Raw genomic sequence first — 15,813 nt, forward strand, 5'->3', positions numbered from 1 at the left:
CGATCACGAGAGATTGAAAGGAGGAGTGCTTTTGGGGTGCAAGTCGGCTGCGAAGGATTTAGGATTGCTACCCGGCGCCAGAAGTCTGCAGGCGGCTTATTCCTCGTTTTGGTCCAAACCCAAATCCTTGATCTCAAGCGGTAACAGCAAAGGACCCCACCTTCTTCTAATCTTGTCAGAGGGCAAAGATCGTCCTGTCCCTGGTCCAGGACAAGCGATGAACCATTCCCTCTCTCAGCGGGGGCGGGTCGGCCCCCAAACGCCGCGTTTCAGCAAGCGCGTCTTGTCGTCCAAGCCTCACCTCTTGTTCGATCGCTGAGCTACTCGACCAAGACTAGCGCCCGCGCATCTGCCAAATTGAACGAACAGGCCTTCGTTCCAACCCCTCGGGAGCCTGTCGCCTCTCCCATAAGCGCCCGTCATTCAATCACTGGCCTCCTGGTCTATCCGCGCGACATGCCTACGAATAAACGCCGCACGGGGCCTCCAGTCAAATGGGCCTGTACAAACACAGGCCTGCAGGTTGTTACCCACAGATAGAAATAGCCACGGCAATCTGCGCAGCCGCCGCAAGTATGAATGCATCCACCTCGGCCCGCCATTGGCCCCGCAGCCGCAGTCACCTAAGTTCCAACCGACTTCAGAGTCCTTTCTGCATGGACTTAACCGCGAGCAAACAACAAACAAGACACAAACAGATGCCCGAAAACAGTGCGATTGGTTAGATCGTTCTGCTGTATGCTTTGGGCGCTCAATTGTGTCTTTCTGCACCTCTCTGCACCCCCCTCGTCATCTAACCAGGCCGTGAACCCGACAGCTTGGGCTGCGGCGTTCAAGCTTGTCTGCCAAGAGCAAGACATGATCCAGCTCTCAACCCTCAACCCTCTTGGAGTGTAGTACACATCATCGCCGGGGCTCCCCACCAACGACACGGCTTACAACGACAACATGAGGGCGTCTTCTACGTCCCGTCATACGCCCATGAACCTCAGTCCGCATCCGGCAAGACACTGTCGGCCACCGCACATGGCAGAGCAGCCTCCTGCTTCACCGACAATCGAAAACCCTAACGGGCACAGCCTCCACAACATTTTGATCCTCCCCGTCTGCGGAAGACTAGAAGCTCGAGTCCCGTCGGCTTCTGTCAATCGTCTTTCCCTTCCAGGGCGTAGTGTCAACTTTTACCGTACCGCAAGCTCCAGGTCCCTAAGACAGGAACCGCGCCTTTGGGATCGGTGCCTTGACATTCTCGCTTTCGTATCGCCCATCACACACCCTCCATGTGGGTGCTCCGGATTACCTCAAGCCTCGCAACCTCTTGGCTCGATGCATTCTCTTTTGTCCTACGTCTTCATTCAAAGCCTCCCGTTTGCGGCATCGCCGGTGACGTGCAGAAAACTTCTTCGTTGCCTTCTAGCTCCCTTCTATTGTTCGCACCATCAACCCCCACCCGCACAGCGGCATACGTACCCCATCGATACACACTCCAAATCTACGCACCAGCGAAGCCACCCGTATAGAGGAAGAAAGCCCAGAGCCAGGAACGGCCGAAGGCGCGCCCGCGGAGATGTTGCACTCACGCGATCTTCATGCGATCTTGTCCCACAACACCCCGAGACTCCGTAGCGTAGTGGTGATGCTCACTGCATGCCACAAAGCCCTGTTCAGCATAGTAGTTGCTGTCCACGTTCATCCATTTCCCTTTTGGACGCGAAGTTAACTTCCCGGGCTTGGAAAACCAGCCAGGCATACAAGGACACCGGCGCCCGTCGTCACCATTTTAGTGTATGGTAGGTTAAGTTTTCCACGAGAGCCTTGTCGGGGAAGAGGAGTGTCTCTCATCCTTTCCATTACAGGAATGGTCGACCGAGCTCGAAACTCTGTTGCAGCTTTCACAGAATCATTCTCGCAGGCCGCGAATTTCGAGTCCTGGGGGCGTGTTCACGGACTGGGTCTTTCGATATGTTTCCAGCTTTCTGGGTCCCCTAACCCTTCTGCTTTCTCTCCTGTCCCTCCCGTTTGGACCCGGTATTTGGGACTCTTTGGTTTCGCACGTAAGAAACAGTCGGCGGCCTTGTCTTACCTTCAGACAAGTCCATCACAGGATCCGGGAACCGGGTTAAGGTAGGATGTTTTACACTGAGAGCAGGTGTTAGTGGAGGGGTTCGCGCCCGTGAGACTGGGATCGCAACAACGCTGGAAACGTTGGCGATCTGGTCTTGATGTTGAAGTTAGTCACCCGTGACGTCCCGATGCCGATGTGGCACTCCCAGTGTTTGTCTACACGACGAAAGTGCCACTCTGTCTGCGCTATGCTTTCCCAAGCCGAATCGCATCCGAATGCCCGAGATCTCTTAGACCGCAATAACGAGGGGGTGCGGGCCAACAAAAAAAAGGGGTCGGACTCGTCTCTTCCAAGTGCCGTGCTGCTTGTTGCAAAAGTTCCCAGTGGGATGAAGCTTATTGCCGTCTTCTTACGTTTCACGTCCTTCTGGAAGCATGACTGAGTGGGCTTCCCGTGAACCTCTTGGCCCAGTAGGGAGGGGGACGGGGGCAGTCGAGGAGTCGGGGAGTCATCACCAGGGCAGAACGCCGGAAACGGACCGGTGTGGATCCAAGCCTGGAAGCGATGGGTGCGGAGGACGAGTAAATACGGACACGGAACTTTCTCTTAGCGCAGCCCAACGCCTAACCCCCTTGTGTCCTACCAAGTACCTTGCAGCCGTACTGTGTTCCAAGTCTCGCCAAGTCTCCCAAGCGCGGTGGACGGGAAGGGGCGCCGTGAGGCAAAGGCTTGGCCGGGCTGGCTAGGGTTGTCATCGCAATGTGTTTCCTCGGTTCTCATTGGTCCGTTCGTTCATGATGTTCTATGTATCCTTACTCTCTTCCTACCCAGTATCCTTTGGAAGATGGGTGTACCTTCTTTTCAAGATAGGCATCGAACAACTCTTTTCTTCTTCCTCTCCCTTTATGTATTTTTATTTCATCTTTATTTTTTATTTTGAAAAGTGAAGAGATGTTGTGCGGGTTCCGAATTACACACGTTCGATTTCTGGAGGCACGAGGCCACTGAGCAGACCATTGTTTTAAGTCGTTGTTGGATCTGCGGCATTTGGGGGGGGGGCTCATCATTTTCTTAAGGAATAAAAAGCGGTCCTTCTTTGTCTAATGTGCGTTTGGGGAGGGGCTGACGTGTGTCTTGAGAGTTTGAGTTGTTCGGACCGCGTTCGTCCCGTCTGCCCCGGGACGATGCGTCCGCGGCGGGGCGGATGGAGCATATGCCAGGGGAACTTTTCGATTCCGATTTCCGTGCCAGTATTACAATTAATGGTAAAGCCTGTAGGTCGAGATAAAAGAGGAGGGGGAGTAACTACCGACTCGGCCCGAGGGGTCCATTTGCAAGACAAGCGGTCTCACGCTGACGTGTAAACCGTCTTCCCCTCCTTCCTCTACTTTTCTTTCTTCCCATATTTCGGGGTGTGTTGACTAAGTCTTCGTGAGAAGGATTTGGTATCCATTGTGTTGTTTCTTGTCGTTCGTCGCCGAAAATGGAAACCGTTTCGCCGTGCTAAGTGATCTCATCCATTCAACCCCTCCCCCCCGTCCCATCCCTTCACCCGCACAAAAGGGCAGGTTACACAAAACTAAGGCTTACGGGTGAGTAAGACGACACACGCTTTCGGACGGGAGAAGAAGTAGGAAAATTTTGTCTTGAAAAAGGTGTTCAGAAAGGGGGGAGGGGGGCGTGGGTTCCTGAGACGGTAGCATGTTTTGTTGATGTTCAGCATCGTGCGTGTTTCTCCGCGGCGGGACACGGGGATTAGACGGTTCCCCTTCCCGACGTGGTGATTTATCAACTGTGACGAAGGAAAGTGTATGCCGCCGGGTAGTCTATCGTCCTCGCTCCTTGCACTATGCCCGTTTCCCACCACCCACCCGTCCTTGCCGTTTGGCGATCTTCATGTTCTTCGACGGATGGGGATACCACCCCGACAACTGCCGGACAGTTGAGAACTTCTCTTCGCGTGACAAATGAGCTGATGTGGGCCGGCGGCCGTGGGAGGTGGACGGCACTAGAACGTCGAAGGGGGGAGGGGGGGACTGGTGTAAGTAAGCCACTCTTTTCTTCCATCCCCCCCCCCCCCCCCCCCCTTCGGTTCTTTTGGTTCTCGAGATGGATACGTTTAGATTCGTCGGACCACGTGCTTCCTTGGAATACGTGTGTGTGTGAATACTTCCTACGCACAGGAGCAGCTCCTCCCGGATATGCGCCGGACGAAACGAGACGCCAGGCAACGGCATCATCTCATTCGCCAGCCGGACGTTGAACAATCTTGCGCGTCTGGACTGGATTTCACGGCTTCCCACGTGTATCTCCACCTCCACCTCCACCTCCTCCGCTCTCCTACGCCTCCCTCTTTCTCACTCTGAGATGTCCGCTGGAAGTCCGCAGGAGACTTTCCGGACGAGAAAGAGTTAGACAAATCGGTTCCCCAACTGCCGGGAGAGAATGCCCTACATTGATTCTCTTGGGCGTCGGAATGAGCCGATGATGGCGGTTCGCGCTCAGCCAAGCTGCCCGATGTGACTGCTCTCGTCTCTCAGCAGAGAAGTTGAGAAGCCCGCATGGTAGGAGGATACAATTAACCTTCCGGCCTAGCATGACCTGACCATCTCGACATCTGTCACAGACTAGAGCCTAGACTTATGCAGGAAGGGTGCACCGCCGCTGTCAACCCGTCGGGCCGGCCGGTCAGACAGACACAGCGGACGGTGACGAGAACTAAAGCGGCTGGTGCTGATCTAAAATCATCCATTTCAAGCGTGAGTCACATCTGGGCAGTGAAGCGAGCAGTGACAGCTGAAAAAGTGGTATTGCGGGAAAACAGGCAGAATGCCAAACGTGTCTTTTTGTTCCATTAACCTGCCCTACCGACACCGACCGTATGCATCATCTTTACTCCGTACATTAAGATTTACGACAAATGAAATTAGAGAAGTCGGTTTTCTCCCGTTTGCTTGGGATGGGAGGGGGGTTTCTTTTCGTGGGTTGTTCTCTTTGGGCCGGCTGCCTCCCTTGCGTGTCTGGTGTAAGAAGGAACTATCAACGATTGGTCATAAGTCCCACGATGTGCTTTCTGGGCCAACCGCAATGTGGCAGAAGACACCCCGTCGTGCCGTGGCAACGTCTGACTGCCGGACAACGAGTCTGAGTGACTCGGCACAGTCACATCTCAGGGGGTATTGTGTTGTCGTTTGGTTGCAAACGCTTCCCGTTACCTCTCATCAAACCCCCCCCCCCCCCAAATCATCTGTCCCCTGGCGATAGAAACGTGAAAAGGTCTGTTGTGTAAAGGGGACCACCCCCAGGGACAAAAAAAGAAAAGAAAAAGACAAGACATCCCCTCTCGGTATCCTGGAAAGCACATAGGATATTGAGTCAAAAAGAGCATGCTGTTTGTCCCAGGTCTCGGTCCTCCAGAGACACCACCCCTGCCTGCCGCTGAATCGCATGCTGCAGGTTCCCAAGGTGGCATCTCAGAAGTAGTCGAAGCGTCGATTCTGCACAGGGGCCGCGTTCGTGGTCATGGGGAACTCCTAGTTGCCATAGTATCCGTTGGTGCGCTCGTTGGCGCGGCTGCTTCTCGTGGTCTGACCAGCACTCTGGTCGGGGTAGGACTCGAAGTACGGGTGGTTGCAGGCACCCTTGGCTGAGATGCGGCTGGCCGGGTCATACACCAGCATCATCTCGAGGAGCTCGAGGCCATCGGCGTCGAGGCTCGTGCACAGGGGCAGAGACTCGTCTCGGATCCACTTGGGGAACGAGCTCTTAAAGTCGGGGTACGAGGTGACACCGGGCCAGACATCCTCGGTTGGCGTGCCGAGCGTGCTGTGGAGACAACCGTTAGCGAGCTGTGCAAGGTGAAGCAATTCTCCTTCGCGAGAACATTAGCACGTACCGGAAGATCTTGAAGATCTCGTCAATCTCGGAATCGCCGGGGAAGAGGGGCTTGCGAGTGCACATCTCGGCAAAGATGCAGCCGACGGACCACATATCGACACCGGTCGAGTACTGGCGTCCACCAAGCAAAATCTCCGGAGCGCGGTACCACAGGGTGACGACCTCGTGGGTGTAAGTGCGCAGGGGCACACCGAAAGCGCGCGCGAGACCAAAGTCGGCCAGCTTCAAGTTGCCGTCTCTATCGATCAACAGGTTCTGGGGCTTGAGGTCGCGGTGAAGGACGCGATGGGAGTGGCAGTAGCGGACGCCGTCGCAGAGCTGCCACATGAACTTTTGGACAACGGTCGGGCCGAGGCCGAGACGGCCCAAGTACTCGGAGCTGCCCTCGGGCAGGGCCTTGCCACGGCCGCCGTCGGCAACGGGCAGAGACTCCATGTACTTCTTGAGATCAAGATCGAGGAATTCGAATACGAGGTAGAGCTTGTGACCGTCGGCGTGAACGATGTTGAAGAGGCGGACGATGTTGGGGTCGCGCATCTCCTTGAGGAGGGAGATCTCGCGGATGGCAGTGGAGGGAACGCCCTCGTCCTCGGCTTCGAGGCGGATCTTCTTCAGCGCCACAATACGACCGCCATTGAGGAGGTCGCGCGCCTTGTAGACGACACCGTAAGTGCCTAGAGAAAGGAGGGAAAGGTCAGCATTATTGTTTGTATGATGGACCTTGCGTCATGGTATGCCAAGTCCAGGTTCGGTGCGCCTGCAGTGCCATTATCTGGTGGAGTGCGTGCGTACCTTCACCGATCTTCTCAAGCTTCTGGTAGTTCTCCATGATTGCGATGTACCGGAGATTGACAAAGCGAATGTTCAAGGCGGGTGGAGGTCGCAAGAATTAAATCGAATCGAATCGATTCGCCTGCTGATCGAGGGCAAAGGCAATCGTGAGGTTCGGGTGGCCTTTGTTGGTGGGGTGTGGGTGTCAAGGTCGCTGCGTTGTGTAGGTAGTCGCCTCAGGGCCTGGAGGGGCACTGGTATGGAGGGTCTCTTGGTGAGCCACCCAAAGGGAGAGAGAATCGTGTGTCGTTGTCCGGGGGCAACGTGATACACGCAGGGGGGGGGAGGGGAGAAGCAGAGGAAAAGATCAGAAGTAAGCCGTTACGAGAAAGAAATCTCCATAGGAAAAGAGAGAGATGAAGCGGATTGTTGTCGTCGGTTGCAAAAAAAGGCCCAGGCGGGAAGGGCGTCCTCGGTAGGCGGATTGGGCGATGTTTTGTGGTGCTAAAATTGCACTTGGTTGTCGTTGTTTACTAGCAATGAAGAAAAACAAGGCGCGATCCGATCTCACCCAACCAAGAGCCGCTGTAAAGCAGGGTCGCGTCCCAACTGGCAACTTGTGGCGTGGGCTCCCCTGACAGGCTGCCCGCACTATTCCTTATCGATAAGACTGTGTATTGATATTTGCCTATCTTGTATCGATAAGATCCCCTGGTGGTGGGGTCAAGGGACTCTTGATTTTGGCCCGCCGAGTCACTGAGGGTGAGAACATATGATATGAGAGCTGAGAGGGTCGCAGGACTGTCTACAGGAGCCTTTGAAATACTGTACCTAAACGGTCGCATACAATAGCACTTTCTGCCAGATTCCTCGCGTTTGCATCATCTTCCGCAACCCTCGTTCCATCGAGTCGCAATGGGAGCTGGAATGGTCGAGCTTGACGCCCATGAGCAGCCGTCGGAGGCGATGCGGGCACTATGGAAAGGCTATTCGAAAGCAGATCAAAAGGAACTCATAAATGGGGATTCAATCGATGACCCCAGGTCAGCCGAACAAGCTGAAAAATTCTCAGTGGCCGGGAAGATTTCGGTTGAACAGCTCGGCACTGCTTTCTCTCACATAACTTCAACCGCCGTTGAAGCATCGTCACTCCAAGAGGTTCCCATTCTCTACCACCCACTTCTGCCAGGTGCGTGGTTTATTCTGGAGTTATGTTTCAAGGTGACTGGTTTACTGACCGTCCCAGGGCTTCTTATCGTACCGAACCTAGTGCCCCCCGAAGTTCAGAAGACTCTCCTTTCGCAGATGATCAACCGGGATCTTAGCGTCCCGACACATCAGACAAATCTTCACCTTCACTACGACCTGCCTTACCCGAAAGCTACAGATGGGTCTCCCGAGTCTTTCTTCTCATATCCACCTGACCAAACACCCATCTTCACCCCTAAGGACCCCTCGGTTCACAAGCCCCTGTCCATCAAGCAAGTCATGGAGCGACGTCTCCATTGGGTTACCCTCGGCGGCCAGTACGACTGGACGAACCGCATATATCCCGACGAGCGTCCTCCCCAGTTTCCTTCCGACATTGCTCAGTTCCTGGAGGCTGTTTTCCCCGAGACCCTCGCCCAAGCCGCCATCGTCAACTTCTACACGCCCGGCGACACAATGATGATGCACCGCGACGTCAGCGAGGAGACCGACAAGGGTCTCGTCAGTCTGAGCTTCGGTTGCGACGGCCTGTTCATGATTGCGCCGAACGAGCCCGAAAAGGTGTCCGATGAAGCAAAGGCTACTGGCAAAGAGTACCTCCTTCTCAGGCTGCGCTCCGGCGACGCCATCTACATGACCAAGGACTCCAGATTTGCGTGGCATGGCGTGCCCAAGGTCATGAAGGGGACATGTCCAGACTATCTAGCCGACTGGCCGGCGCAGGATGGCAAGTACGAGGAATGGAAAGGCTGGATGCAGAACAAGCGGATCAATCTCAATGTGAGGCAGATGAGGGACTGATGGTGAGCATGAAACACTGGCTGCATATTGGGAGCGTCTCATTCAAGTTACTTTGGAAATACCATGAACCTCTTTTTTCACCAAGCTCTTCTCGTCAAGAAGAATACTTCCGATTTGATTTGGCCTCGTATTTCTCTAATAGCCTGGGAGAAACTAGCCCTAATGCCGGCTTTGCATCTTCTGGTTAGCATCCGACCACTCTGTAACAACACGTATGTCGGAAACAAAGAGACAGTACATCCTCCGATCATGAAGCGAATCAAAACAAGAAGCCTGAAGAATTTGGAAGAGTGGGACACCAAGATAGTCGTGGTCCTTGTCATTGTTTTCAGAGCTTTTTTGCCGACTTGCAACGACGTCTTCCCCGAGATTTAATCAAGTCTGCAGCCTGAAATAGCGTTAGTATACACAGCATTGCCGATAACAACTCTTCAAACTACTCACCTTCTCGGCAACGGCATAAACGGTCTGTTGCGTGTAAGCACCTGGCAGGTCAGGCTGTATGCTGGCATCCACGACACTCAACCTCTTAACCCCGTACACCAGCAACTTCTCGTCAACGACACCGCCAAGCTCCCTTGGCAGCATCGCCGCGGTGCCTACGGGGTGGAATGTGGTTGGACTGACCTGCGCCCTCACGGCCGCGCTTAGACCCTCGAAGCTTGTTACGTTCGCCCCGGGAACCGTCTCCTCCGGCGCGAACTGGATGAGACTCGTCTCGAGGAAGTACTTGCGCGTGAACCGGATGAACTCGACCTGGATGTCGATGTCTGTCGGGTTGCTCAGGGCGCGGTAGTCGACAACGGGGTCCTTAAAGAAGGGGTTCGAGGTGTCTATCTCAATGGTGCCGCGCGACATAGGGTGGAGGAGGACGAAGTTGCTCTCCGTGGGAGCGCCGCGGAGAAAGAGGTTGTAGAAGGCCGCGCCTCTGGAGCGCAACGCTGCGGCGTGCGCTTTCTGCTGAACCGCGTAGCCGGCGATGACGGTTGCGTCGGTCCCGGCGGGGAGATAAGCGGCCGGGTCTTGGGATTCATAGGCGGCCGTGATTTGTTCGAACGTGTCTGGGGCTATGACAGGGAAGGGGAGGAAGGAGGCTGCGTTACCCACACCTATGGTCAAGGGGCCTAGAGTCACAGACTTAGTTCTTCATTTCTACTTGTGAGGATGGAGAGAATACCTGTCCGGTTCGCTTCGAACTCAGATTGGGCGAGATCGATGAAGGTTTGGTTGTTCTCGAGGTCGGTCATGTCGGGATGGATGTTGAAGTTGGTGACTGCGGGATATCAGCATATGTACGTCCATTTTACATCTACGTCTTACACCTGAATGTAGCTCCGGCACCAACTGGGTGGTCTTGGAAGTTTTGTCCAACGCCAGGGAGATCGACGACGACATCGATCCCGGCAGCCTCGAGTAGGCTCTTGGGACCAACGCCACTGCGCTGGAGAAGTTGAGGAGTGCGGATGGCTCCGGTAGCAATGACAACCTCTTTCTTTGCTTTCACGGTCCGCGCACCCTCGGTAGTGGTAGAATTAGCCCCAACGAATGAGACACCCACCGCCGTCTCGCCATCGAAGAGAACTCTCAAAACCCTTTGACCAGTGATGGTCTCATAGTTGTCTCGCGCAGCCTCTATTCCGTCCCAGTGACCCTTCCTGGCCATTGATCTGGTCCTGGTCACAGGGTCAGATGACAGAGGATACCAGAAGACTCCAGGCTCGCCAGCGCCCGAGTCTGGGGGAAGGTCGACTCCCTCGATCTCGGCAAAGGCCGCCACTTCGTGCTCTACAAGATTCCGTTAGATGCTGCTGTATGAAGACATGAGAATGGATTGGAATACTCAGCATTGGCCAATGAAAGGTAGGGAACGAAGCATGGATGCCGGATGTGTTCCCCAGAAGCTTTCGTCGTACTTGATATCGAACTGTTCGACCAGCTCAGGGGTGGGGGGGTGGAAGTTCCATGCCTGAAACACCGTTAGCAAGGTCGATATTCTTTAGATGCAGAAGTCTCGTTTTACCTTTTTGAAATAGGGTAGTATACCATCCCAGCTCCATTCGGAGTTGTCACTGAAGTAGGATCCCCATCTGTTGTAGTCCTCCTTTTGACCTCGGTGGACCTGCATAGCATTGACTCCGGTTGAGCCGCCAAGCATGAGGCCATGAACCACACCGAAGCTTCGGCCGTTAAGGCCCTCTTGGGGTGCAGAAGGGAAGCGTAAGGAGAGGGTCGGATCGCGATAGCCTGCCAATCCTCCTGCAACGAGGTTCAACGCAGTCGAATTAACTACAGGAGAGCATCAACTGGGTGTTCTTGAATTACGGAGTAACGAAGCGGTCTATGGAAGCAAAATAGACTCACCAAACACACCCAACTCAATCACCAGCACGGTGTCTACCCGTAAGAGTTCCTTCAGCAAACCAAACTCAAAGCTTTCAAGCCTCTTTCTGTGAAAGAACTTACGCTCGCCGCTCTCGGTGAGCCGGTCAGCAACGGTGAGACCGGACGTCCCTCCGCCAACGATGATGTAGTCGTACTCGGCTTTGACATCCATAGCTCTCGGCAATATCTTCGTATGGGCGATGGAACCAAGGACACTGAGGGCCGAGGTACCCACAGTGCTCAAGGCCAATGCAGCCGCGACGGCCAAAAGAGGTGAAGTCTTGGACATTGCAGGCACCCACTTTGAGCTTATGATGCAGAGAAAGACAGAAGGACTCGATGGCAGTAACTTTGCGGAGGTTGCTCAGGGACATCGTCCTATTTGCCGATATATATACCTTTCCATACCCTATGCTTTTCGCGCGGGCAGCTACATGATGCCGACGGGGCACATCTGCGCCGAGCACCTCTTATGCGCCTCCCTCTCACCAATTGTCGACCTCCCGCAGGAAGCTGCATTACTTACGGGCAGAGAACCATGGCTCTTGTGGTGTTCCAATGATCCAGCTTTCGATAACGTATGCCTGTAGTCACATCCATCTTCTCATGACCAATTGGATCCGGTAAAATGGTATCGGAAGGCAAGGTTTTGCCACAAGTCTCAAACTAAGATGTTTCGTGGCACACTGAACCTGTCTCATTGAATCATCATTATATCCTGCGTCTTCATTTCAAACCATCGCAACTTGCTTCTCATTCCGATCAATGCCATCATGTTCTTCGAGGTGACGAGCAAAAGACTCGAATGGGGCTTGATAACTTGCATTTCCACCGTAAAGGAAGTTATCTGATGTCTTCTCAAGGAAAGTTGCCCCGCATCAGGCATGTTGAGCAATGAAGGAGGAGCTTGCAGTACTCTGCATGAATCCTTTCATCCGCCGTCTGCAAGAACAACACTGGCCACACTGCGGGTGAACGGGTTGCTGCAGCGTGGGAGTTCCTGGGCGCAGCTTCTCGACCGGGCGAAATGTGGGATGGACAAAGGGAGAGTATGAAAACGTTGAACGGTTATGCAAATCTCACCGGGTTGATGGCACCTGAGGTTGCATTCACCAGCTGCGCCGTTGACATGCATCGGGTCACGCCATATGCTTTCGTCCCTCGCCGGAGCGGGGAAGTTGACGAGCGTTCGGGATTCCTCTTGGACTGGCGTCTGCCTAATGTCCTACCTGTCACTTACTTACACGATTGACCGTTTCGGTGTTGGGAGGAGAATTGTGAACGGACTCCCATCTTCACCTCCGCGATTGCTGCCTTCTAGTCATGTAAATTCCTCTATTTTGTACATAGATACTCAAAAGACAGACGTGATTCCACTCAGCTTTCTTAGATAATGCTATCTAAAGTGTCTCTGAAGGACGAAGGGGGTAGAGGTATGGATGTCAAGCTCACACCAACTTCTGTCAATTGGACTTGGAAAGTTCGTTCTGTGTTCATCTGATGAGCCTTCAGGGCAAGTAGCTTGGTTGTTGTTTGAAGTTGATGAAGCCGAGCACCCGAACGACTCTGGTCCAAGGTAGCAAGAAAAGTATGACTACTCCTAAGGGAGTAGGGCACAAGGCAAACTCTCGCTCCTGCATTGACATGTTCATGTTGACGATGCTCACGGCCTTCAATCCGTCAACCGAATGTGAAATTCGCTCCGAGAAATACAGGTGCCACTTTGAAGATGCCGATCCTCACGAGAGGCTTCGAATCCCCTTACGATTGCAACTGAAAGAAAAACAGAAAAATCTGTGGAACTGCGACGATTCCACCGCGTGGGAAGGGTTCGAAATGGTTCTGATTGTGGTCACTAGCCCCCCCCCCCCCCCCCTTGTCTAGGTGTTGCCGACACCGACTCGAACGAGTCGATACTAACCGCACCGTGTGCAGTTGTGAAGAAATAAAATAAAATAAAAACCCTCACCAAACAACTCGCATATTCAGCATACGGTCTGTCTCTGCTAGCCCTCCTGCCTGGAAGTGAAGTGGAAACGAATCTAATCGACTCGACAACTCGACGGGGCAGTGGCTGTGCCTCGCCAGAGCCCCCTTTCCAGACCCTCCCCCATATGAGGGCCACTCTTTCGAGAACAACTTATTCTAGCGGTCAACTAGTCAATTAGTCAATTACTGGCGACACGGCCTCCGCTCGCCAATCTAGTGAAAAGCATGCCATGTCTGGAATTGGCTGGATTTCCTCTCCGTCACGCGAGCCAAGCTGTCAGTCTGCCTTGCCCGAAACCCTGACCAGATCAACCCAAACCGCCAAATACGAAAGACTAAACGGAACGTAGCTCACTGAATTAATCATCGGCTCGACCTCTACCTCGAACTGTTGGGCACCGCCGAATCTATCGGCGAGTCCAAGGGCCGGGCCCGCGGAATGGACTATGGAATTTAGACATGAAGTGAGCATCCCTGACCCTCCGCACGCCTAGTCGAACATGCGGAATGTATCATCACTCAAGTACTTCCGGAAAAGACATCGACTGCATCCCTGGCACGATGTTGCGCCTCGTGTGCCCCCGTGTACCAGTCACCGAAGGAGTGGAGGAGGGCGAGACTTCAGGGGTACTCCCCGCCAAGGGGCAGTGCCCCTTGCTTTCACGATCAGCAGCAGCATGACGATAGACTTTAGTACATAGGGTCACCGCCACGTAGACGGCCTCATGTGGATTGTCAAAATAAGTCTAGCTGAAAAATTGCATATGGTACCTCTGGGCCCCTACACCTCGACACCATCGGCCTCATGCGGCTTGTGGGCTGCTCATCCCGGGGGTATCACGAGCAGGAGAACAACTGAAGTAGAAAAAGCAGCAATGTGCAGGGGGGCAGGTCTATGTATAACACGAAAGATGCTACATTCAGAACATCCCTGCGGCTACCGCGGCAGACTTACTGTACAGTGAAGCCAGCGTTGACGGGGTAAGTCGCATACTCCCAAGGCACAGCCCTCTGGAGGAGCTGGTAATCGAAGCCATCACCCCCACCGCTCACGTACAGGAACTTTGTGAAAGCAGCCAACGCGTTGTAGGTGAAGGGCGTGTGGGCGGGGATGAAGACAACGTCGCCCTGGATCAGCGTCACGGCGTCGTATCCGTCAACGGCGATGTTCAGGGCACCCTCCTCAAGCTGGAAAGCCAGTGGCTGTGTCAAGTTCGCCTCATTGGCTGTCTGGTTCGACAGCAGGGGGCTCAGGGTGACGGTCCCCATTGTGAAGTTGCTCGCCGTTTGGTCGGCCGTGGCGAAGGGAGCGACAAGATGGTAGACGCCTCCGTCGGCGTTGAGGTACTTTGGCCCGCGGTTCTTGGCGATGAAGTTGGGCGTCACGGCGTCGGGAGCCAAGGGATTGGCGGCTGTGTGCCAGGCGTCTTCGTCACCCCCGGCGCTGCCGTTGACAAGGTCTCGGCGCGGGTTGAAGTCAAGCTGCGCATAGACGTCAAACGCTTCGAGGGCGGAGATCAGCTCCGGGTTGGAACCGGAGGACCCGTTGACGGCGGCGGGGACGAACTCGGCGCCCGTCGAGGAATTGAACTCAGAGTTCGCGATGGCAATGAACAGCTGCTCGAAACCGCCTGGCTGAATTACGCCGGTGAGCTGGGTGTCCGGGTCGGTGATCTGGAACGTGTGGACTGTGTCCTGGGGCACGGCACCGTAGTCACCCGGGGTGAGAACGCGGGCCTGCTCGTCGGTGTCGTTGGTCTTGGCCCAGAGCTGGATCTGGCCCTTGGTGCAATAGAAGTTCTCGTAGTGCGTCTTGTGGATGTGCGGGAGCACGCCGAGCTCGGAAGAGTCCGGGGCGTTGGTCTGCATGAGAGTAAAGGCGCCGGCCGAGGAGTTGCCGGTAACGGAAAAGCGGTAGACCTGCGCCCCGACGGCGACAGCACGGCCAGAACCCTTACGAAGGACGTAGGGCTGCGAGACATCGGGTGCTTGATCGAGGATGAGAGTCTTGCCGGTGGTGTTGGTCTGCTTGAAGGAGTGGCCCTGGGGAGCCGCCGCTACGAGCGGGAGGCCAGCCGCGAGAGTCGAGAATCTCATGGTAACTTGGTGGACTTGAGGTTGGATTTGGACGTAGGTCAGAGAGTGGTCCTGGGGGGGATGCAGACAAGGTGAAGAGACAACAGACTGTATCCTGCATCCATGGGGAAGATCTTCACAACTTTATAGCATATACATCAGGAAATCACCTAGCATTACGGCCGGACATTTAGATCCTCGCTCGGTGTCCGAGCCGTTGCCCCCTTACCGGACCCCATCGCGGGATTTTCACTTGATGCCACTTCGGGCAGCGGATATTGCTTGTTTCTGGGCCAATCGAGCACAACGGACTTCCAGATTGAGTCGAAATACCGGTTGTTTCCGCTGACTAAAGCAGTTTACCGAAAGAAAAACGCGAAAGCGGCTTCTTTTTCGGCCCAGATCGTCTCCATCACATCCATCGGCCCGCTGTTCATCCCATGCAAAGAAACGAACGGCAAGGATCGCTGGCATCTCACATGCCTTAACATGAACCAGCTAAAGACGGCAACCGCGTAACAAGCAAATGAAAAGCGCCGAGAGGGAGTCCGAATGATACCAGACACTATAACCGTGGGTGATAGTGGGTTGGCGTGCGTATGTATCATGATGATTAGGAGTTG

General features: G+C 54.5%; 4 protein-coding genes across 4 annotated transcripts; 1 reads left to right on the forward strand and 3 right to left on the reverse strand.

Moving 5' to 3' along the window:
- Nucleotides 1-5,598: 5,598 nt before the first annotated feature.
- CH63R_08119 (Cell division control protein 2) lies at nucleotides 5,599-6,791 on the reverse strand (the record flags this gene model as incomplete). The annotated part of the gene is made up of 3 exons (XM_018303093.1): nucleotides 5,599-5,890; nucleotides 5,961-6,636; nucleotides 6,755-6,791. 3 exons carry the CDS (start codon nucleotides 6,789-6,791, stop codon nucleotides 5,599-5,601), a joined length of 1,005 nt encoding a protein of 334 aa, XP_018157871.1.
- An 857-nt stretch (nucleotides 6,792-7,648) lies between these two features.
- CH63R_08120 (Alkylated DNA repair protein AlkB) lies at nucleotides 7,649-8,743 on the forward strand (the record flags this gene model as incomplete). The annotated part of the gene is made up of 1 exon (XM_018303094.1): nucleotides 7,649-8,743. The coding sequence occupies one exon, from the start codon at nucleotides 7,649-7,651 to the stop codon at nucleotides 8,741-8,743; it is 1,095 nt and encodes a 364-aa protein (XP_018157872.1).
- A 375-nt stretch (nucleotides 8,744-9,118) lies between these two features.
- On the reverse strand, nucleotides 9,119-11,414 carry CH63R_08121 (Glucose oxidase; the record flags this gene model as incomplete). The annotated part of the gene is made up of 7 exons (XM_018303095.1): nucleotides 9,119-9,124; nucleotides 9,188-9,867; nucleotides 9,921-10,016; nucleotides 10,064-10,528; nucleotides 10,613-10,709; nucleotides 10,764-11,029; nucleotides 11,105-11,414. 7 exons carry the CDS (start codon nucleotides 11,412-11,414, stop codon nucleotides 9,119-9,121), a joined length of 1,920 nt encoding a protein of 639 aa, XP_018157873.1.
- A 2,651-nt stretch (nucleotides 11,415-14,065) lies between these two features.
- CH63R_08122 (Quercetin-dioxygenase) lies at nucleotides 14,066-15,211 on the reverse strand (the record flags this gene model as incomplete). Its single annotated transcript, XM_018303096.1, has 1 exon — nucleotides 14,066-15,211. The coding sequence occupies one exon, from the start codon at nucleotides 15,209-15,211 to the stop codon at nucleotides 14,066-14,068; it is 1,146 nt and encodes a 381-aa protein (XP_018157874.1).
- Between the last annotated feature and the right edge of the window lie 602 nt (nucleotides 15,212-15,813).

Source organism: Colletotrichum higginsianum, chromosome 5 (assembly GCF_001672515.1).
Source record: "Colletotrichum higginsianum IMI 349063 chromosome 5, whole genome shotgun sequence".
Classification (NCBI taxonomy): Eukaryota; Fungi; Ascomycota; class Sordariomycetes; order Glomerellales; family Glomerellaceae; genus Colletotrichum; species Colletotrichum higginsianum.